The sequence below is a fragment of the Phaseolus vulgaris genome, chromosome 10 (genome assembly GCF_000499845.2).
Source record: "Phaseolus vulgaris cultivar G19833 chromosome 10, P. vulgaris v2.0, whole genome shotgun sequence".
Taxonomy (NCBI): domain Eukaryota; kingdom Viridiplantae; phylum Streptophyta; class Magnoliopsida; order Fabales; family Fabaceae; genus Phaseolus; species Phaseolus vulgaris.
The window spans coordinates 32,083,926-32,108,226 of record NC_023750.2 but is presented as its reverse complement, the minus strand read 5'-3'; the positions used below and the strand labels follow the sequence as shown (position 1 = coordinate 32,108,226).

Here is a 24,301-nt window from a genome sequence, read left to right as displayed (position 1 = left end):
GTACACCGCCTTATCATCTGTCACGCTTTAGGCTAACTGCAACGCTACCTCCGTTATTCTCATATGTGTCAGTGCCTTCAGTGACCTGACGACAACCTATCATGCGCTGGGGAATACTGACAATGTGCCTAAGTATACCTTGCACCAACTTCAAATAAATTAAACTTATTAAAAATATTATTTAATTTCATAACAATAAAAAATCTTATTGAATGTGCACGCTTCTCCTGAGATGAGGGACCTACTTGCTCAACATATGGACTACGAAGGCGACTACGTGGTACAACATTTGGTCAATCTCCAAGCTCACCTCTATGAATGTATGGGTGTGACACTGTCCTAAGCCAAGACATGTACTCAGGAACACATGCAGATGGACAGGAAGCAATTGTCAAACCTGTCACCAAAGGGTTATCAAACTGCAACCACCTTTGGTCAATGACATGTGCACCAAGACCCTTACTCGGCATCGGTGGTGGTGGAATGCTCTACTCGTAGCCAAATTGGCACAACACATGCTCGGGCATATGTCTCTATGATAAGTTGCCCAATCGCAGGTGATCTGAGAATAAATAAATGGTCTCAAATGGCATGCTCAATCTGTGGTCCTCATACGGAGTCTAGATGATGTCATCATGTGTGAATCCATCCAACTACACCTGCACATCACCAACAACACAAATCTGATGGTCTACGATGTATTGTGTTGCCCGCATGTGTACCTCGTCATATGAAGGATTAATATCCCTTCTTCCCATTGCCGATAAGTGCTCATAAATCCATGCATGCATAATTTGATCATATTAATTATAAAATATTTAATACAACATTAAGGAATGTAACATGTGATTGTTAATTATTTGTATGGTTTCATACCTGAGTCAATGTCGCATAACCGCTCAACTGCTTCGTGTTAAAATAACATGCATCCCCCAACGACTCATATAGATGTGTCAGTGTTGCTACTCCCCATGCGCATCCACCACACATACGTAGATTGTTGAATAGAAACAAGTACAAAATAAATACAGAGGTTGCAATTTTATCTGCAAAAATAGTCATCCAACCAGATGCAACAAGTAAGCCTTGGCAGCACACTCCCAAGCCTCATGAGCACAACAATCCTCATATATATCTTGGAGCCATCTCAATCATACGTGGGTGCCTCGGCACTGCCTCATCTCAACCTTCCCACGACCCTCATCCACTCTTAGTAACTCAGTTAAAATTTTTGTAACTCCATTATACTATAAGGGAACGTATGTAGGGAATTGAGCCAAAATGGAGAGGTGTAAAAGAGATGACACGTCATCAAGTGTAATGGTGATGTGAGTTGATTTTAGGATTATTCATTTTATGGTGTGAGACATTACTTAGATTGAGATTTTAGGAATTTAAGAGTGAAGACCTTAGGAAAATCCCCACTGGACATTAACTTAACCAAATGGTTAAGTAGATGCGAAGGTTCATTTCTCAAAGGCAAAAGGAAAAGACAATTATAAGGTGAAAATGATGCTAGAAGGTGCGAAATTAAAGAACAAGGAAAAGAAGCCAAAATAGAATTGCTGAATGGAAACATGGAAAACCAAACAAGAACATGATACAAAGAGTAAAAATGGAATGACAATAGAAGAATAGATGAAGGAAGGAGAAAGCTTATGTGATGGATTTGAGAAGTGGAACACGCCACTTGGAGTGTGATTGGCCTCCAAGATAAGTGAAGATAGTCGCCACTTGAGAGCTCTCAATACTCACAAGATAAGACCTAAATGCTAAGAGGAATTCAAACCTCACTAACACCTCACACAATTTGTGCAAAGTAACTCTTCTTCTATTAATTTCTGTTGAACCAAGTGTGTTCAAGCTTTGAAGAATCAAAACCCTTTGAAGGTTGATGAAAGGCTGGATGTGCTTGTTGTTGCTGAGCTTTCTTTAGATAGGATCTGGGGTAGATTAATTGTATATATCCACTCTTGATTGAATCCAAAGCATAAGCATTCTCAAACTTTTTAATTGAAAAGTTTTTTTCAAACTAAGTGAAAAACAACCTGTTGTTTTGTCGAAACAACCGATTGTTTTATACTTAGGTGTTTTTAGAAAGGTTGAAAACTGTTTTTAATGGTTGACTTGCTGTCAAACAAAAACAACCGATTGATTCGTGGAAACAACCGATTGTTTGTTTTGGGACCATAACAGAAAACTGTTTTGTGCTTTGACTGAGCATTAAATGTTTTTACAACCGTTTACGCTCCAGTTTTTAATGCTTTGACCAATCTTTAAATGCAATTAATAGTTTGTTAAGATTATGCAACAAACAACTTTGTTTTAATACAAAAAAACAGATTTGAGTTTTTCAACAGATTGAGCTTTTGAAAAAGTTGAGATTACATAGAGATTGCATTTTTGATCAAAGAGTGTGAGATATGATTTTCATCTTGTATTGATTTCAGATTTGTTCTGTAACAAGTGTAATCCTTTGAACTTTGAAAGAAACTCGATGTGTATAGCTGAGAAGTGTTGTGTGTTCTTGAGGGGATTAAGATCAGCATTCTTAGTGGTGTTGTGTTGGACCAAATGAAGTGTGTGTCTTGAGGGGATCAAGGTCACTTCTTTGGTTGTGTTGTAAGTGATCTAGGGTTGATTGCTTAGAGGATTCCCAGTGGTTTATGGGAAGACTGGATGTAGCTCTAGGTTAAAAGTGAACCAGTATAAACCTCTGTGTGCATTCTCTCTATCCTTAATCTCTTTAAATTAAGTTTTTATATTTGTGAACTGGTATAAACAACTGATTGTTTCTGCGAAACAACCGATTGTTTTTTCTGGTGCTGTGCTTCTTTGCTTTGTGTTTTGACAAACTGAATTCTGATTTAAGTATTTCTCGAAGTGATTTCATTCTAGACTTAAAAGTTTGGGAAAACGCTCTTTAAAACATTCACCCCCCTCTGTTTAAAGCCATACTTTCTAACAATTGGGATCAAGAGCTTGGTTCTTGAAATTTATTCAAGTGTGATCCTAAAACTGTTTTTTAATGGCTTATAGACTACCTTTTGGGGAAGGTGCTACAATCAACAGACCACCTCTGTTTTGTGGTTTGAACTACCAATTTTGGAAAGTCAGAATGAAAATCTTTCTGGAATCACTTGACAAAGGTATTTGGGATGCAATTGAAAATGGTCCTTTTGTCCCAAAATTTGAAAAAGATGAATCTTCCATTGAAAAACCTTGGTCTCAATGGACTGATTCTGAAAGCAAGAAGGCCAAATTTGATTGCATTGCTAAAAACATAATAACCTCTGCCTTGAATTTAGATTAGTTTTCAGGGTCTCTCAATGCAAATCAGCAAAGGAAATGTGGGACACCTTGGAGGTAACTCATGAAGGTACCAATGAGGTGAAGAGAGCTAGAAAGCATACTCTAATCCAAGAGTATGAAATGTTCAGAATGCTCAAGGGTGAGACAATTGTTGAAGTCCAGAAAAGATTCACACACATCATAAATCATCTCATGAGCCTTGACAAGACCTTTGAAAAGGAAGAGCTAAACATCAAGATTCTCAAATGTCTTGATAGATCTTGGCAACCTAAGGTAACTGCAATATCTGAATCTAAAGATCTAACATCATTGAGTATGGCTTCTTTGTTTGGCAAGCTTAGGGAACATGAGTTAGAGATGAATCAACTCAATGTTCAAGAAAGCGAAGACAAGCATGTAAGGAGTATTGCCTTGAAAGCTGTCAAGCACAAAGGCAAGCAAGAATCCAGTGATGATAGTGATGAAGAGAATCTTAGTTTGCTATCCAGAAAGTTTAGCAAATTCTTGAAAAGGAACCGCAACAAAGACAACAACAAAGAAAGGTACGGAAACAAAAAATCCAATGATTTTAATTCCAATAACTATACTTGTTTTGGTTGTGGTGAGCAAGGGCACATAAAGGCAGATTGCCCAAACAAAGAAAGCAAGGAGAAAAAGTCTAGCTACAAGGAAAAGAAGGGAAAAACTAAAATGGCCTACATAGCTTGGGATGAGAATGAAGTATCCTCATCAAGTTCATCATCAAGTGAAGAAGAAAGAGCAAACATATGTTTGATTGCTGAAGGAGATGATGAATCTTGCAGCTCAAGTAAAGTAAGTTCATGCACTTCTTTAAATGAACAAAATTATAGTGAATTGCTTGAAGCTTTTCAAGAAACACATGATGAAGCTAATCGATTGGTTCTTTCAAACAACTGATTGAAAGACTTAACAACTGGCTTGAAAAGAGAATGAAGGCACTTGAAGAAGAGTTGGAAAAGTCAAAAAGGGATTTTAAAAATCTGAAAAGATAATTTCAAAAACTCTTCTTGCAAGTGTGACACTATCATTTGTGAAAATTGTGAAAACCTTGAAAAGAAAGTGCATTATCTTGTTAACACGGTGGATAAGCTTTCAAAAGGAAAATCTAACTTTGAGAATGTCTTGGCATCTCAAAACTGTGTTTTTGGAAAAGCTGGTTTAGGTTTTAATCCACAAAACAAACAAGATAAGTTTTCAAAAATAATTTTCAAGAAAGCCAGTAAAACAACCGATTGTTAAGTCGAAACAACCGTTGTTACATGCTTTTACTGCATGAAGAAAGGCCACTCGGTTAGATTCTGCAAAATAAGAAAGTTTTCAGTTCCCAGAGGCTTCATGAGACCATGATCACATGTGATGACCATGTGATTTTATGCTTTTTCTGACATTTTCTGTAAAGGTCTTGGTCAAGTCTTTTCTCTCTGAAAATCTGAAACCCACTCACGTCATTGAATGCTGTTTGGTTCTGTTTTTGCTTTAAAATCTGTTGCAGTTGTTCTCTCTCACAAGAACAACCAATTGAGTCATCTCTTGCAACATCTCTTGCTCTTCTTGTGTGAGTTTTCTCTGCTCCTTTTTCTGTTGTCATGGAATCAACTCCTCCCACTTCAAAGAGAGTTAAAACCAGAGCAGTGAGGTCTGGAGGGAGATTAGAAGACTGGTTTTCAGGAGACAATGATCTCATTGAAAGGTATAGGTTTGAAACTAGCATAAAGGTGATAAACAACCCCAAAGTTGTTTCCTTTGATTGGCTGAAAATCCAAAAGCTAGATAATGTGAGGAGGCTGCTCAAAGATCACTTACTCAGAAAGTTCTTGGAGATGAAGGGGAACATCTACCCTGATTTGATTAGAGTGTTTTACACCAACCTCAAATTTGAGGGAAACAACCTTGTCTCTCATGTGAAGGGTGTTGATATGGAGATCACCTATGATGTGTGGACTGCAGTTGCGGGTCTGAAGTATGCTGGCCTAAGAATCAACAAGGGAAATCTGGGAGTAGTGGAGGATTTCAACAAAGTCCAATACTACAAGAGTTGCTTGAAGAATCAAAATGCCCAAGTAAGGACTTATTCGGTTGGAGACCTAAAGCTTGATGAAAGCTTGATGAAGGGTTTAGGGATAGAAAGATTGTACACAGTGGTTTATACTGGTTCACTCCAAACTAGAGCTACATCCAGTCTTCTCAGAAACCCTGAGGATATCCACTAAGCAATCACCACTTGATCACTTACACCACAACCAAGAGAATGACCTTGAACACCTAAAGAAACACACTCTCCTTGGCCAACACTAAGATTGCTGATCTTGAACACCTCAAGAACACAGCCAATCTCAGCAAAACACACAAACAAATTGTTTAGCAGTTTACAAAGATTACACTTGTTACAGATGAATATCTGAAATTAATACAAGTAGAATCCTATTCCAGCACCTTGATCAATCTCTCAACTCTTAAGCAATCTCAGAACTCTTTGAAAAACTCTTAGTTGTTATTCTTAAACTTTGTCTCAAGATTCTTAAACCTTAAAAACAGTTTTTCAGAATATATTCAAGAATATAGTTTGTTATCAAATCTTAACAAACTCTTAATTGCATTTAAAATAGATTGGTCAAAGCATTTAATGACTGGAGCGTATTCAGTTAAAGCATTTAAAGCTCAGTCAAAGAAAACAGTTTTTCTGTTGTGGTTTCAAAACAAACAATCGATTGTTTCCTCGAATCAATCGGTTGTTTTGTTACTTAACAGATTTCACCATTCAAAAACAGTTTTCAAACTTTCTCAAAACACCTAAGTGTAAACAATCGGTTGTTTCGACAAAACAATCGGTTGTTTCAACTTAGTTTGAAAAACATTTTACTTTGATAAAGATTGGGATGCTAATTGCTTGAGATTTAATCTAAGGGTGGATTACAACATTAAACTACCCCAGAACAAAGCTTAAACCAGCACAGCAACACACAGCAAAGCAGAGGCTTCAACATCCTCCAAAGGATTTGGATTCTTCAAAACATTGAACACCACTTGATTCAACAATCTCCCCCTATTTGATGAAGACAAATCCATGATGCTTGTGTTGTACCTGATTAAATCTGAAGCAGTTCCTACAATAGAACTTTGAGCAATATTTTGAACTTCTGATATTCTGTTAGCATACAGATAAACATTTAAAACTTAAAACAGTTAATATCAGAAACAAAATACATGTTATTCAAATTGTTTTTAACAAAATGAAAAACAGAGATATTTAAACAAACTGGAAACACAAACACAGCATATATCTCCCCCTATTTGTCTTCACAAATAGACAAAGATAAGAGATAAAACAGGATATTGTTTCCATTACATCAGAATAAACCAGCAACAGCAGAAATTTTAAAACCAGAAAAGAACAGCTGAAAAACAATCTATTGTTTTGTTGACCAATCGGTTGTTTTTCCTTCATTCTTCTTCATCAGCAAACTGAAGATCAAAGATTTGATTCTGGACAGCTTCAATCTGTTCGTCCAGAGTCATAAACCTTGTTTCCATGTTGTCAAACCTTGTATCAATCCTCTGAAAGTTACTAACACACAGATCATGAAGGCTTCTATGATTTTCAGCAAAGCTATCTAGCCTATCCATCATTTGTCTTTCAAAAGATGACATGGTTGACATTCTTTCTCTTTGATATCCATCAGCAGCACTAGACCCTGCATCTTGAAAATCTCCAGCTGGATCTTCATGTTGAACATCCATATCAACAGGTTCATCTTGTTCAAGATGAGCAGCCCCACTTGATGAAGCACCATGATCACCATCCTTACTTATCCACTTTCCACCTACTTTTGTAAAGCCCATCTTGCTGAGTGATCCATTGTTCAACTCTTGAGTTGACTTGACCAGCTCAGAAGTTTCATCTTCAAGATTAACTTCAAAATAGAGTAGAAACTTAGATATTAAAACAGCATAGGGATAATGGTAATCGCCTAACCTCATGGCTTTTTGCATATGTTCTTTTATTATGTGAATCCAATTGATCTTCACTTTCTTGGTGATGCAGAAGATGTAAACCAGATATTCTTCAGTCAGCACAGAGTGATTACTCCCCCTTGGAGTTAGAATCCAAGTTACAATGAGAGCAAACAATCTCTCATCAAGCTTCAAACCTCCAACCGAGCATGTGCTAACTTGAGATTGATTGTTCTTCAAGCAACTTTTGTAGAACTGGATTTTGTTGAAATCTTCCACCACACCAAGGTTTCCCTTGTTGATTCTCAGACCAGAGAACTTAAGTCCAGCAACAGCTGCCCAAACCTCATGAGTTATTTCCATCTCCACACCTTTCACATGAGAGACTAGGTTGTTTCCCTCAAACTTCAAGTTGGTGTAGAATACCCTCACCAAATCTGGATATATGTTCCCTTTTAGCTCCAGAATTTTTTTGAGTGACTGGTCCTTGAGAAGCCTCCTCACTTTGTCAAGCTTTTGACTTTTCAGCCAATGAAAGCACACAAACTTGGGGTTGTTTATCTTCTTGACACTTGTTTCATACCTATACTTCTCAATGAGTTCGGTGTCACCAGAAAACCAGCTTTCAAGTCTTCCTCCAGACCTTACAGCTCTGGTTTTGATTCTTTTAGAGGTGGGAGGGGTTGATTCCATGACAACAGAGACGAAAACTCACTTCACAGAAATTTTGCAAGAGATGGTGCAAGAGATATTGCAAGAGATGTTGCAATTGGTTGTTCTTGATGGAAGAAATCTGCACCTGATTTTATAGTAGAAAGAGAATCAATTTGAATTTAATTTCATTCAATGGGTACCTGATTTTTCAGAGAGAGGACTTGACTCTGTTCTACACTGAAAATGTCAGAAAAAGCTGAAAATCACATGGTCTTCACATGTGATCTTTGACTAGTCATTAAGGCTCTTGAATTTCCAAGATTTTGGAATATATTCCTTTATGACTGTTGTAACTTCTTTCAGATCATGCTCAGCTTTCAACACAGATCCTTTGACCAAGATTCTCCCTTTGAAATTGATCTGCAACGGATAGAATTTCAAAAAGCAGTTAAATCAATTTCTTCACAGTGCTGTCAGACTCAAAACAATCGGTTGTTTCGAAGAAACAATCGGTTGTTTTTCTGCAGCAGTTAAAAACATTGAGTTTGAAATTTTTAACCATTAACGGAAACAGATTAAAGCACATGACATTGATTGAAAGACAATTAATCATAATTAAGAACTTTGAAACTGAAATTGAGAACAAATAAAGGAAAGTCTTATCCTTGTGTTGTTTCTTCAATGAGCCAATTGCTTGTTGATCAAGAAAACTTGTTTTCATTGTTTTGACCTTTTGCATAGCATTGATACAACTTCAATGACTGCCTTTTTCTTCAACAACTTTATCAGATGGCTCAGTTCTTCTTTTTCTCTTCATTTTTTCTGCATAAACAAATTCAAGTTGCAAGATTTGGTCCCCTTACAAATTTGGGTCCTTTTGGCTTTTCTTTGCGGTTAGAAACATCACATTCCTTAGGAATCCATTTCATAAAACCTTTAGGAACACAATATTTTCTAATTTTACAGAATCTAACAGAGTGGCCTTTCTTCATGCAGTAAAAGCATGTAACAACCGGTTGTTTCGTCTTAACAATCAGTTGTTTTTCTGATTTTTTTTTAAAAAAATTTGAAAACCTATCTTGCTTGTTCTGTGGATTGAAGCCTAAACCAGCCTTTCCAAAAACACAGCTTTGAGATGCCAAGACATTCTCAAAGTTTGATTTCTCTTTTGAAAGCTTGTCCACAGTTTCAATAAGATAGTGAACCTTTTTCTCAAGATTTTCACAATTTGTGCAAATGAGAGTATCACACTAGCAAGAGGCATTTTTTAAATGATTTTCCAGTTTTTCAAAATCAATTTTTGCTTTTCTCAGATCCTCTTCAAGTGATTTAACTTTCTTTTCAAGCCCATTGTTACGATCTTTCAATCGGTTGTTTGAAAGAACCAATCTATTAGCTTCATCATGAGTTTCTTGAAAAGCTTCAAGCAATTCACTATAGTTTTGTTCATTTAAGGAAGCACATGAACTTACCTCACTTGAACTGCAAGAATCATCATCATCATCCTCAGCTACTAAGCATATGTAGGCTTTTTCATCTTCACTTGATGAAGAACTTGATGATGACACCTCATTTTCATCCCAAGCTATGTAGGCTCTTTTTGTCTTGCCTTTCTTCTCCTTGTAGCTTGTCTTTTTCTCTTTGCTCTTTTTAGGACAATCTGCCTTTATGTGACCTTGCTCACCACAACCAAAAACAAGTATAGTTATTTGAATTAAATTCATTGGGTTTCTTGTTTCCATACCTATCCTTGTTGTTGTCTTTGTTGCGGTTTCTCTTTAGAAATTTGCTGAATTTTCTTGACAGCAAACATAGATTTTCCTCATCACTATCATCACTTGAATCTTGCTTTCCCTTATGTTTGGGTGCTTTCAAGGCTATGCTCCTTGTGTGCTTATCTTCACTCTCTTGAACATTGAGTCTATTCATCTCTAGCTCATGTTCCCTAAGCTTTCCAAACAAAGAAGCAACACTTAATGATGTTAGATCTTTAGATTCGGAAATAGCGGTTACCTTTGGTTGCCATGCTCTATCAAGACATTTCAAGATCTTGATGTTCAGCTCTTCTTTGTCAAACGTCTTGTCTAGGCTCATAAGGTGGTTGATGATGTGTGTAAACCTTTTCTGCACTTCAGCTATGGTTTCACCTTTAAGCATTCTAAACATTTCATACTCTTGGATGAGAGCATGCTTTCTAGCTCTTTTCACCTCATTTGTTCCTTCACGAGTGACTTCCAAAGTATCCCACATTTCTTTTGATGATTTGCATTGTGAGACCCTGAAAAACTCATCAGAATTTAAAGCAGAGGTTATAATATTTTTGGCAATGCAATCGAATTTGGCCTTTTTACTTTCTGCATCAGTCCATTGAGACCATGGCTTCTCAATGACAGCACCATCTTTTTCAAACTTTGGGATAAAAGGGTCATTTTCAATTGCATCCCAAATTCCTTTGTCAAGAGATTCCATAAATATTTGCATTCTAACTTTCCAAAACTGGTAATTCAAACCACAAAACAAGGGTGGTCTGTTTATTGAGGCACCTTCCCCAAACGGTAGTCTATAAGCCATTTTAAAAGATTTTAGGATCAACTTGAATGACTTACAAGAACTAAGTTGTTGATGCCAATTGTTAGAAAATATGGCTTTAAACTAGAGGGGGGGTGAATTGTTTAAAGGGGTTTTCGCAAACTTTTCAAAGCTAGAATGAATTTATTTCAGAAACCAATTGATTCAGCAATTCAGTTAGCCAAAACAGCAAGCAAAAACTGTAATACTAGAAAAAACAATTGGTTGTTTCTTCGAAACAATCGGTTGTTTATACCAGCAAACAACAAACAAACTGAAATTAAAGAGTTAGGGATAGAAAGATTATACACAGTTGTTTATACTGGTTCACTCCAAACTAGAGCTACATCCAGTCTTCTCAAAAACCCTGAGGATATCCACTAAGCAATCACCACTTGATCACTTACACCACAACCAAGAGAATGACCTTGAACACCTCAAGAAACACACTCTCCTTGGCCAACACTAAGATTGCTGATCTTGAACACCTTAAGAACACACAGCCAATCTCAGCAAAACACACAAACAAATTGTTTAGCAGTTTACAAAGATTACACTTGTTACAGATGAATATCTGAAATCAATACAAGTAGAATCCTATTCCAGCACCTTGAGCAATCTCTCAACTCTTAAGCAATCTCAGAACTCTTTGAAAAACTCTTAGTTGTTATTCATAAACTTTGTCTCAAGATTCTTAAACCTTAAAAATAGTTTTTCAGAATATATTCAAGAATATAGTTTGTTATCAAATCTTAACAAACTCTTAATTGCATTTAAAATAGATTGGTCAAAGCATTTAATGACTGGAGCGTATTCAGTTAAAGCATTTAAGGCTCAGTCAAAGAAAACAGTTTTTTTGTTATGGTTTCAAAACAAACAATCGATTGTTTCCTCGAATCAATCGGTTGTTTTGTTACTTAACAGATTTCACCATTCAAAAACAGTTTTCAAACTTTCTCAAAACACCTAAGTAACAAAACAATCGGTTGTTTCAACTTAGTTTGAAAAACATTTTACTTTGATAAAGATTGAGATGCTAATTGCTTGAGATTTAATCTAAGGGTGGATTACAACATTAAACTACCCCAGAACAAAGCTTAAACCAGCACAGCAATACACAGCAAAGCAGAGGCTTCAACATCCTCCAAAGGATTTGGATTCTTCAAAACATTGAACATCACTTGGTTCAACAATTGTGACTTGGATTCTTACTCCAAGGGGCAACAATCATTATGTTCTTACAGAAGAGGACCTAATGTACATCTACTGCATAATGAAGAAGATCATAATCAATTGGATCCACATCATCAAGGAACACATGCAAAAAGCCATGAGGTTAAGTGATTATCACTATCCATATGCTATTTAGATTTCTAAATTTTTGCTGTATTTTGAAGTGAATCTGGAAGATGAGTCATCTGAGTTGGTTAAGTCAACTCAAGAGATGAACAATGCTCTCTTAGAAAAATGGGATTCACCAAAATAGGTGACAAATGTGTGAGCAAAGATGGAGACCATGGTGCCTCATCAAGTGCTGTTGCTGATCTTGATGAAGAAGAGCATGCTGCTGACATGGATTTTCACCATGAAGAGCAACCTGAAACAAATCAAGATGCTGGAACCAGTGCAGGGAATCAGGGAGATGAAATGCCATCCATGTCTTCTTTTGAAAGATACATGGTCAATAGGCTTGATGGATTTGCGGAGAATCAAAGAAATCTTCATGATTTGTGTGTAAGCAACTTCCAGAGCATTGATGACATGTTCAACAACATGGATGCACGCTTCATGACATTGGATGAACAAATAGAAGTTGTTCAGAATCAAATTTTTGATCTACAATATGACAAAGATGACTAAAGAAGGAAAAACAACCGGTTGATGTCACAGAACAACCGATTGTTTTTAGGGCTTATATCAGTATTTCTGCTTCTGCTTTTTAATTCTGTATTATTTGAAACAATTATCTTTTTATCTCTTCTTTTTGTCTATTTGTGAAGACAAATAGGGGGAGATTTATGTTGTGTGTTGTTTCCGTTATCCTTTATTTATGCAAAACTCTATAATGTGTATGGATGTTTAAGTAAGTCTTATATTTCTGCTGGTTTTTAATCCTACTCTGATATACTGCTCTGATATACTGTTTTAATTCTAACCCTATATCAGAAGTACTATGCTTTGCTTAAAATTTTATCTTGCAGGAACTGCTTCAGATTCAATCAGATCCAACACAGGGATTTGTCTTCATCAAATAGGGGGAGATTGTTGAACCAAGTGTGTTCAAGCTTTGAAGAATCCAAACCCTTTGAAGGTTGATGAAAGGCTGGATGTGCTTGCTGTTGTTGAGTTGTCTTTAGATAGGATCTGGGGTAGATTAATTGTATATATCCACTCTTGATTAACTCCAAAGCATAAGCATTCTCAAACCTTTTAATTGAAAAGTGTTTTTCAAACTAAGTGAAAAACAACCTGTTGTTTTGTCGAAACAACCGATTGTTTTATACTTAGGTGTTTTTAGAAAGGTTGAAAATTGTTTTTGATGGTTGTCTTGCTGTCAAACCAAAATAACCGATTGATTCGTGGAAACAATAGATTGTTTGTTTTGGGACCATAACAGAAAACTGTTTTGTGCTTTAACTGAGCATTAAATGTTTTTAACCTGTTTACGCTCCAATTTTTAATGCTTTGACCAATCTTTAAATGCAATTAATAGTTTGTTAAGATTATGCAACAAACAACTTTGTTTTAATACAGAAAAACAGATTTGAGTTTTTCAACAGATTGAGCTTTTGAAAAAGTTGAGATTGCTTAGAGATTGCATTTTTTATCAAAGAGTGCGAGATAGGATTTTCATCTTGTATTGATTTCAGATTTGTTTTGTAACAAGTGTAATCCTTTGTACTTTGAAAGAAACTCGGTGTGTATAGCTGAGAAGTGTTGTGTGTTCTTGAGGGGATTAAGATCAGCATTCTTAGTGGTGTTGTGCTGGACCAAATGAAGTGTGTGTCTTGAGGGGATCAAGGTCACTTCTTTGGTTTTGTTGTAAGTGATCTAGGGTTGATTGCTTAGTGGATTCCTCAGTCATTTCTGGGAAGACTGGATGTAGCTCTGGGTTAAGAGTGAACCAGTATAAACCTCTGTGTGCATTCTCTCTATCCTTAATCTCTTTAAATTCAATTTTTATATTTGTGAACTGGTATAAACAACCGATTGTTTTTGCGAAACAACCAATTGTTTTTTCTGGTGCTGTGCTTATTTGCTTTGTGTTTTGGCAAACTGAATTCTGATTCAATTATTTCTCGAAGTGATTTATTCTAGACTTAAAAGTTTGCGAAAACCCTCTTCAAAACATTTACCTCCCCTTTGTTGAAAGCCATACTTTCTAACAATTTCAACTTGTAAAATACACTAGGTAGGCCTCCTATTTATAGGTGAAGGAGCCTTGGAGAACAAGTTAAAGGGGTAGGATGGGAAAAAGGAAAAAATGGGCAATTTTAGGGTTTGACTAAGTCAAACCCGCATCCTAGGTTTTTCCTTCTAAAACCTAGGTCAAAATGCCTTCCAAAAGGGCTAGGAACAAGCTAAAATGCTACCCACACCCCTTATTATGCTAATGGCACTTTATTCTAGCATATCTTTTTTATTTGGACCCCTAAAGAGAGCCCAAATTATTTACAACATATTTGTATCTTATAAGAAGACCAAAAGGAAGAATAGTTGTTGTGATGGTTTATGCTCAGCTCCTCTAGTGATGTCCATGTGATCCTTGGTGGGGTTATGAATTGGTCGTTGAGATGACGGTTCACCATGTGCTTTGTCTTTTGCTTCCTTGGTCATCTTCGTAGCTACTTAGGTTGTATCAAATGGTCATCTCACCTATGGGAAGGTGGAAGGAGTTCATCTCCCCTCTCGACAAAGGTTAAAATCAACCCCTTGTCCCCCACCTTATAACTTATATTGCACAAACTAAACAATCTAGAATTTTGAAGAAGAAGCTCAATATTAGCATGAGGCATCCCAAATTTACATAATTTTCTATCGTGGGATACCAATTTAAGTTCTCCCCGTTCCTAATACAAAATTTGTATATAATCAATAATTAAATCGATTTAAACAATAATTAATAAAGAAATTTAATTGAAGGTTTTTCCATTCTTACCTCTCTCTTCCAGCGCTTAACAACAACATGGTCAACAAAATTTACCAGCAACGACGTATCACAAGGTCCTCCAGGAAATCCTTCTCCCTAGTCCACTTGCTCATCATCATGTAATCCTTGTTGTAGCTCATTATCAATATGAGCATCAACACCAATCTTTTCCTTGAGACACCTCGATCTCTTCTACGGACTCATGTTGTCGGTCTTATCCGATCATGACCCTGAAATCCAACCCCTTTTGTTTTAGTCATATTTTTCCACAACACCATGTGAATTTCAATTATTTACAAATAAGATAAGGGATAATATAATCATATTTGAACCATGGCACATAATCTAAAAATGTTCTTGATTAACAAATAAGGAACAAAAAAAAAACCACATTCGAATTACATAATTCGAAACCCTAAAAACCAGTTCCAGATTACCTAATCCAGAATCCCAAACAATAATCACTTTGAATTACCTAACCGGAACCTAATTAAACAACAAAACTTCTAGATTACGTAATTCAAAACCTATTTAACAAACTAACAATACCTTATTATGTAATCTGAAACGTATTTAAAAACAAACGTACCAGTACACAATCGATAACCTATTTAACAAATTAACCCTACTGGATTACATAATTTGGAACTAATTAAACAAAGAAAAATATGTAATCCATTTAAAACAGTTCCACCAAAGAGTTACAAATTCAAAGAATCAAAGCTACTAACCTCTGTGAACCTCTATTGTGGATGAAGAGGGCAAGTATGGTGAATGGTTGGAGAGTGATTGGAAGAGAGATTTGGAGTGGGAGATGGGCGTCGTTGTTGCTTTGGAGGGGGGGGGGGGGTGGCCACTACTGGGAGTAAATCGAAAAGTGAAAAGTGTGAAAGTGAGAACATAGGTTAAAAATAAGTTAGGTTTAGTTTTTAATTTTTTAATATTATTTACTGAAGGGCATAGTGATAAAATCAACTTTACTATGGGGTGGTTGAAAAAGTGATGGAGGTGCAGGAAGAAGCATACTGAATTTGCCTTTTCTATTCTCATGGGCTTTTCTTCTATGGCTATAACTTGGTTAATTCTCCCCGCACCATATCAATTCTAATGTGCACCGAACATAAAATTTAAAACTCCAAAGTGCCATTGTTATCTTTATTTTCAAAAAAAGTTATAGAGGAGATGTTTTACTATGGTGGAGCGAAGCCATTACTCTTAGGTGTGGTGCAGTTGTCTTTTGAGGTAAGCAAAACCATTTTCACATTACTTTTTCAATTGTAAATGGTGTTGAGCTCTTACCGGATATCAGGATCCGAAACATTGCCTACGGATGAAGTAATCTGGAAGTATCTTTTGTGTACTTCAGATTTCCAAATCTGAATGAGGTCATTGTCTTCTGGATGTTGGTGTTCAGAAGGTCACTTTTTATTGTCCAATAAGCTTTCGAATGACCATATCCAGAAGTGACATATTATTTATGGACTTGCATATCCAGAACTTCGTGACTTGGGTTGTGGATATGGATATCTGAAAGGTAAATGTTGTTGTTATGTGTTTTTTTTATGTAGCAGTGTCAATGAATACTGTGAATTTATACATGAAAATTTAAGAAAAGATTGATGTGTAGGATGATCACAACCAACCAACACTGCCTTCTCCGGTGCACCCTTTTTCTCCATCGACAACTCCTTCTCTTCGTCCTTGCCGTGATAAAGGGGAATGAATTCCTCGGTGAAGTGTACCTCTTTAAACTCTAATAGTAAGGGCAAAAGGGAATTTTCATGTACATCAATAAAGGCAAAATAGACTTTTTTTTTTTTTTTTTTTTTTCATATGCATGTGTTGGTTGCAGATCTGTATTCAGATGTAGTGCAGGAAGAATCAACATTATAAATTTACCACTTTTATATTTTCTTTCAACATCTCTATATTTTCTTTTTAACACTTCCATATTTTTTTCATACATCTCTATATTGTCTCCCTCCACCTCATGTTTTTATACCTTCGTAAATGTATAAAAAGGCCAAATTATATATGAATTTAAAACATTTTAGATTACCCAATTTAGAAATTAAATTGTTAAATTCAAAATTTAAAAATGTGTTTTTAATTTTATAATATAAAAATATATTATAAATTATATAATCTAAAATATATTTTAAATTTTAAAAATATATTACAGATTTCACAATCCAAAAATTTAAAAATATATTATAAATAATATAATCTGAAATACACTTTTGGATTACACAATAAAAATATATATATTTTTATATTATTTAATTCAAAAATCTAAAAATATATTTTGAATTATGTAATATAAAATATATTTTTTTTACATTTTCACATCATACAATTCAAAAATTTAAAAATATATTTTGTATTACGAAATTTAAAATATATTTCTGATTACGAAATCAAAAATATATTCCTTAATTTAAAAATATATTATGAATGGTATAATTTAGAATATATTTTTAAAAAATTCCACAAGCATGAGCAGTTTAAATATTTTAAAAAAAATATGAAGATACAAATAGTAATTACCATTTCTTTATTGCTAATTGAACAAACCTTCATGACATGGACTTGATCAATATTGCGAGAGAAATTGAGTTTTAATCTTTTATGTGTTGCATTTGTTCTCTTATACAAATTTTCTTTTGTTTGGTTAATTGATTTGCAATGCATGTTGTTCTTTAAGAAATACAACATGTTTGCATAAAGTTCTCCTACTACCAATAAAGAAGAAGAAGAATGACACTTGAGAAAAATTTCCAGTTTATGTGATCAAAAGTATTTTTTATAAAACCATTTCCTCCTATTTGCTTTCCTAATTCAAGGGCTCATCTACATTTTTCTCAACAAAAGCACGTGTAAATCGTGTGAGACATATTGAAAACTGTGGGTTATAACTTACCTTTAACCGTTTTCTTGTCATAATTGGAAAGTTACTTGCCACCATCAATTGCAATCAATGGGAGGTTAATTGCCACAATCAATTGCAATCAAAGGGAGGTTACTCACCACAATTAAATTGTAATCAAATGGAGGTTTCTTACTACAATTAATTGTCATCAAAGGGAGGTTAATTATCATTAATTGTATTTATTATTGTTGTCTCCTAGAACCACTATATATAGTGGCTTCCTTCAAGCAATGTAACATACAACAAACAACAATACGCACTTGTTTCCTCTCTCTTGTTTAACCCAGAATTTGTTTTGGGGCTATTTATCTATTAGCCTTAGAGGAATTCATTGTACTCCCAGTACCATTATAGTGGAAGTTTTGGCTCTCTCGCCAGTGGTATCATTCTCATTTTCTTTGTTACTTTAATTTTTCATAATCTTTGTTGAAATTATTACGCTTCCGCACACGATATCCCTACAAAAACAATTTATACAATTTTAGGTTGTTTTAGATTTGGACAATGCAATGTACTAGATGAAGGGAGTGAGAAAATTTGCAAACATTTATACAATTTGTTTTCATTGATTTGTGTATAAATATGGAGAAAGTTTTGGAATCCAGTATGAGTTCTCATCCATGTTAATCACATGAGAATTGTCAAGAAATTGGAATTAATATGTGAAAGTATGGTTTAATATGAAACTAGGGTTTAAAATTGTAATATTATTACATTTTATTCTTCCATGTGTTTAACAATTTGTATTTATGTAATGTTAAACTAGATATAAAATTTGAAAGTAGGATTTAATATTTTAAATATGAAATTTTAAAGTAAGGTTTAATATTGTTATGTTTTTACTGGAGTTTATATTTTAAAATATTTTTTTTCTTTTGGTCTGTAATAAAAGACAGATAATTGGTAAGGATTGATAATTAATGTTATACTTAAAGGTTTACATTTTATTTTGTTCATTTGATGAGCACGTAAAAGAAGGGTAAAAACACGTTTGAAACCTTGAATTTGTGTAGAAGTGGATGGAAAAGAGGGGTAGACACAAGTTTAGATCCTTGAATTTGTGTAGAAGTGAAAACGAGTAATTCCAGGCGTGCACACTCTCGCTCAATTGCGAAGACTATGAATCTCACATATGCATGTGCAAAATACCAAAATACCCTCCTTTAACTATACATGAAAGCAATTTTTTAGCAAATAATTAATAAAAATAAAAATGTTATATATATATATATATATATATATATATATTAATAAAAGAATAATGATTAAATAAATTTATTAAATAGTAATAATAATAATTTTATTTTTTAATAAATATTTAAAAACATTATTAATAATTATAAAAATATAATTATAATATAGCAAAAATAAATATAGTTATTTATATAAAAAAAAATATTGTAATAATAATAATAAATTCTTATTTTTAATTGAAATAAAAAAATTCCTAATAATGTTACATGTTCCGACAATTTTATATAATTAGTATTTTTTTCAAAGTCAACTCTTACACCATCTTATTCTTTTATCAATTAAAATAAATAAATTTTAATCACACCCATCACATTATTCACAAACTTTTCCTTTACTTTCCACTCTATTTACCTTAATACAAACAACCCAATTTTTTCACCTTGATGGATTTGCGATGATTTTCACTGTTCGGATGTTCGGATCTAGTGATTTGCACTGTTCGGATCTAGTGATTTACATTGATTTGGAAGTGAGAAAAGACAAGTAAAGTTGAAAACATTATTTGGAGATATGTGGGAAGAAGTGAGCAGAAAGCCACCGTAATAACACCGCACTAACTTATATTGGTGTCGTTCCTTTTTTATGAGCAAAGTCGCGTTGTGGTGTGATAGTTGATAGCTTTTGTGGTGATCTTTGATGTTGTTGTGGTGATTTGAGGTAAGAATTGGAAGTGGAAATCAATTAGAAGAGCTGAAACCGATTACGTAACACAAAATCCAAAGATAATTGACTATGCATGGCATTGTTATAAATAAAATCAAGTATGCATGTTCAGTATTATGTTTAATTTTAAGGGATAATCGATGTTGTATAAGATAATCAATTATGCGTAATTATGAGGAATACTTGATTATCACATCTTCATAATCCATTTTTATTTAAATAGGACATTAAATAATTTATTATTTATATTTATTTAAGATTTTGAATAATTTAATAATTTTATTTATTTCAAATTTTTATTTAAATAGGATATTCAAATTTAATAATCTTCAAATTCAAACGAAGCAGAATTCGATCTAATTTTAAAACATTTATTTGCACTCTTGCACTACCTTACACATGGGTTTTCAAACATTATTATAATCTGAGTTGGTCTCATGCATAGAATGAGTTCAGGTTATTTAGTGTCGAAATAAACTTTTGCCAAATAACAGGCTATTAAAAAGTGAGTGTAAGTTGCAATATTCCTCCTATAATTTTTACAATAATTTCAATTTTTGATGTAAAATCTAAATCCTTCATCTTGATCACTGATTGCTGGAATATCTTTCTCTTTTCTCAAAACCTTCTCATGCATAATTGAGATTGGTCAACAACATGAAGGAATGGTACAAATAAGCTGTGCAGAATATGTTATCAACCCTTGCCAGGCATCACCATAAAATTCACCACAGAAGCTAATGGAACAATGCAAACATCCTGATTTTAATCTTCATCCGAGAAAAAATCAACATCTTTGGGAGGACCCCTTTGAAGTTTTGCTTGTAATTCTAGATTTTTGGGCAGAACAAGTTCAGTACCCTCACCTGAAGTGGAAAAATATCTCTCCAGTACCATCTGGTACACAATATATATATATATATATATATATAAAAAAAATAAAGTCAATATTCAAGAAATGTCTTCTCTTGTGATTGGCATTTTAAAGAAGATAGAGCATAAAATTTTATATCCCAAGTTCATATAACTTTGTAAGAATATAATATATTGCCAAAGAAAAATCACTTACCATGGCAGCAAAGGCATCAAGTTTCTTTTGCTGACAGGACTTACTCAAACCCCTGAAAGAGTAGTGTGTCAATTTCCCCAAAAAAATACTACACTACCACAAAAATTTAATTGACAACTTTTAAAAGGAATTTTTTAAATTTCATTTGACTCTCACATCCTATAGCACACTTCCTCTGATACCAACGACCCTTAGCTCACAGCCCTCAACAACATGTCATTTCTCCATTCCCCCATTAGAGCACAATAGGGTCTCCTATTTACATACACTAAAAAAGGGTTCAGAAGTTAAGCACGTAATAGCTTCAATGGAATAAAACAAAAATAGTCTCAACCTACATAAAAAAAATTTATAACATGTTTCTCATTGGAGACAACATGCATATTTCTTCTCAAGCAAGCCTTATGTGCGGATGAAGGTTTTAATTTCAGCCTACTAATTTAGTTTTTAAAACTAAAGAACTTCAACATGATTCTCTGTGAGAATGAGATTTCGATAAGAATATACGGTTCTTTTCCCATCAATTACCCTTCATGAAGCATACCAGAACTGTGTCCATAGATTAAACTAAATGATTAGTGAATGCAAGATCGTGTAGGAAGTACAAATCTTTTCACATTGGTGACATTGTGACAATGCACCAGATGCCAAATCATTGCCAAGATTACCATATCACTTACTAAATTATTTATTATTTATTATTTATTATTTATTTTGCACAAAAGATAGATTATCAAAGGATATAATACAATCAATAAAGAAGTTTAAAACAATAAAGAAGTTTAAAAACAATTACATGTTGACCATTCGATCCATGGCTTCTGTCGTTGTCCCATGTTCATCTTGTAGATATACTCTCCAACCCCTGAAGTAGAGTTGATATATAATAGAAGTTAAACTAGTAATACAAGTAGTTAACAGTCCAATAAACTCCTATCAGGAGCCATCCAGAACTCCAAATTTGTCATTCAAATTTATGAGTAACTCAATGTCAGTGAATATAATTGTTATTTGCTAAGGTCAATCATTTAATATAATTCAACATTTAAGGCATTCCCATAACTCACGGTTCTGGTGGCTTAGCAGCTTCAAGAATGAAGAGTATATAACATAAAACTAAGTCTGATACTATTGCTTTCATATTCTCATTACGGAATTCATAAATAAGGATAGAAGAATATAAATTGTCAAAGCTTCACTAAAATGGCTTACCTCTCAGCAGCTTGAACAGCAAGCCTTCCAGCAACACTTCGGACTTTGTTCGACTGAGGTGTTTCCTTCCCATCAGCAGATTTTGGAAGCCCAATTATAAACTCATCAACCTCCTACAGTTTCAAAATCATGTCAATTTGAAGGTTATGTACCCTCAAAGATATATATCCAATTCTTTAGAAGTACAAGAGAATAAAGATGATTCCTGACCTCTTGTTCGGCAATGTTAACAATCCGAAGCTCAAGCTTCTGTCCTCGCAGTTCCAAAACCTAAATCAACTGCAGGCTTATCAGAATGGATGGCTGATGAAACACAAATAACATATTTCATGATTGCAGTTGAAGTAATGAGCATATATTAATGTTGTCACATTTAACTGCAACATTTTCTCATCAATTGTAGTAATATGTGCTCCACTGGTAAATTTTATGCTTTAGCACGTTTTCTGTTCTAATAAATGCACTGAATTTTGGTTTTAGTCCCTCAATGATTTGGGTTTATTAAACCACCAATTACATCCTTGAAGGATTACTTTCTCTTCTAAGTGGTCCTTAATGTTAAAAAAACCTAAATAGCCTTAAGATATATTCAGAATCATGCTAAGTAGTGCCCCAAATGTTAAAAGACCCTTCCAATTAGTCTCTAAACTTTACAAAAATACACCAATTTAAGGACAAAGAAATATACAATACTTTAAAGATTCCTGAATAGTTTTATTACTTTAGAGACTATTTAGGAAAGAAGATACTACTCCAAGGATCCCTGACAAAATCAAATATTAAGCTAAATGCTGATGTGTTACTCAATCAGTTAGGAATTCATTTGGCATGTCACTACTTGGTATGTGTTTGGATAAGCATTGACAAAAATGATTTTAAATGAAATTGCTTTTAGTTAAAACTGATCTTCAAGTGACGTAATTATGTTTGGATGTTTTTAATTTTAAAAGTTTTTTTTTGTAAATCCAAGACAAATGCTACATAAATTTGTTTTCAACTCGAAATTAATTCTGGGTCAATAAACAATTCTGGACTAATATTACCTTCTGCGTCAAAGGGAGATTTTGATGCGGAAATCAAACAAAAAGAGCGTCAACAATGCCATTCAAACAAACATCAACAATTAGGTGACATTTCAACATGACTCCCCACAAACCAAACACGCACTAAATAAATCTATCATATAAGGAGAAACAAAGGACTCACTTCATCCAAATTCAATCCCAACATTTGGAAAAGATGCTTAGAAAAATGGACAAAGAACCCAAAACACAGTAAAAAGAATACAAGTTGAATTCACCCAAATTTCTATGAAATTGGAAATTTGAAAAGTAAAAGAGAAAAAGAGAATTTGTTACGGCTAAGGGGCGAATGGAGAAGCCTTTGCTGAGGGCAAGGCCAGTGCGAGCCAATCCCAAGTCGAGCCCAAGGCTGAAGCCTCCTCTCCATTGCGGCTCTCTCTTCCTCCGAAGAGCGTTTGGGGGAAGTTCATCCAAAGTTAGTGCATTTACTCTGCTGTAACTATGAACATACCCATTTTCACAATTCACAAAAGATGGGATTTTTCTAACATCTAAAGGGGAATAGCAGAGGAACAGTTTCTGGGGTGGCAGATGCAGCACCTGCTGCGTCAACATTATTGCAACTGAAGAGTGTAAGAGAGTTTCAAAAGCGAACAGAAAGGATAATGTATATGGAAACTATACTTTTCTCTTATACATATTTTATTAATAAAAGAATAGATATAAAAGTGAATAATATTTTTACTATTTTGTTATATTCAGTTTAAATAATTAAGTAACTAATACCAGTGATTAAAAATATCAAACAAGAATATATTACATAATCCCAGCTTTTTCATTTAATATAAATATACACTAAAAAATTATTAAATAAAAACTATTTTTAGAAAAAATATTTAGTTATTATATTGATTAAGTTAAATACTATTTTATACACTAAAAAATTGTTGGTATGTAATTTATATTATTAATTCTTCTTGCCGATTGACCTACTCGGTTGACTGTAGCGTCAAGTTCTGGCTCTGTCTATCTCTGTTGGAATCTGTTATTCCCTTGGTTGTTTTGGAATGCGATTCCGTTGAGACAGAGGGGGTCCTACCTGTTGATTGCACTCCGACGATCAAGTCAGTACAGGGCTTATAATAAACGAGAAGTATTGAGTTTCAATCTTAGAAACAACTTACCTTAACCTGAGATCTCAGGTCTCTTTTATAGTTTACCTCTTGTAACAGCTTTCTATCACGAGAATATAATCTCAACTAAAAGCATACTCGACAGAAAAATATTCTGTTCAAGGGCACACTCTCTTGGTGCTGCAACCGAACAAAATCTTTCCTCCATGGAGTGCATAAAATCATAACAGAATAACCACCAAGGTACCAACTCATGTACCAACATCAAAGGTCCAATATGTTTACATAGCCACCCTCAGCGTGGTGCTACGTTATCTTTTGAACGCATGCAACCTAACTTCTACATAAAGGTTTTAAAAGGAA

At 34.2% G+C, this 24,301-nt stretch overlaps 1 protein-coding gene across 1 annotated transcript; it reads right to left on the bottom strand.

Moving 5' to 3' along the window:
- Positions 1–19,940: 19,940 nt before the first annotated feature.
- LOC137819036 (uncharacterized) lies at positions 19,941–23,495 on the bottom strand. The gene is made up of 6 exons (XM_068622747.1): positions 23,142–23,495; positions 21,994–22,053; positions 21,784–21,896; positions 21,368–21,436; positions 20,572–20,623; positions 19,941–20,399 (listed from the first exon to the last, which is right to left on the bottom strand). Exons 1-6 carry the CDS (start codon positions 23,418–23,420, stop codon positions 20,268–20,270), a joined length of 705 nt encoding a protein of 234 aa, XP_068478848.1. The 5' UTR covers positions 23,421–23,495; the 3' UTR covers positions 19,941–20,267.
- Positions 23,496–24,301: the final 806 nt, after the last annotated feature.

What these genes read in the sequence shown, in the direction of transcription:
- LOC137819036 (XM_068622747.1), bottom strand. Translation starts at nt 23,420, where the DNA reads ATGTTGACGCAGCAGGTGCTGCATCTGCCACCCCAGAAACTGTTCCTC. An exon ending in TCTCCATTCGCCCCTTAGCC is followed by an intron (nt 22,054 to 23,141) that starts GTAACAAATTCT and finishes CAGTTGATTTAG; the next exon opens with GTTTTGGAACTGCGAGGACA. An exon ending in TTGATGCCTTTGCTGCCATG is followed by an intron (nt 20,400 to 20,571) that starts GTAAGTGATTTT and finishes ATTGTGTACCAG; the next exon opens with ATGGTACTGGAGAGATATTT.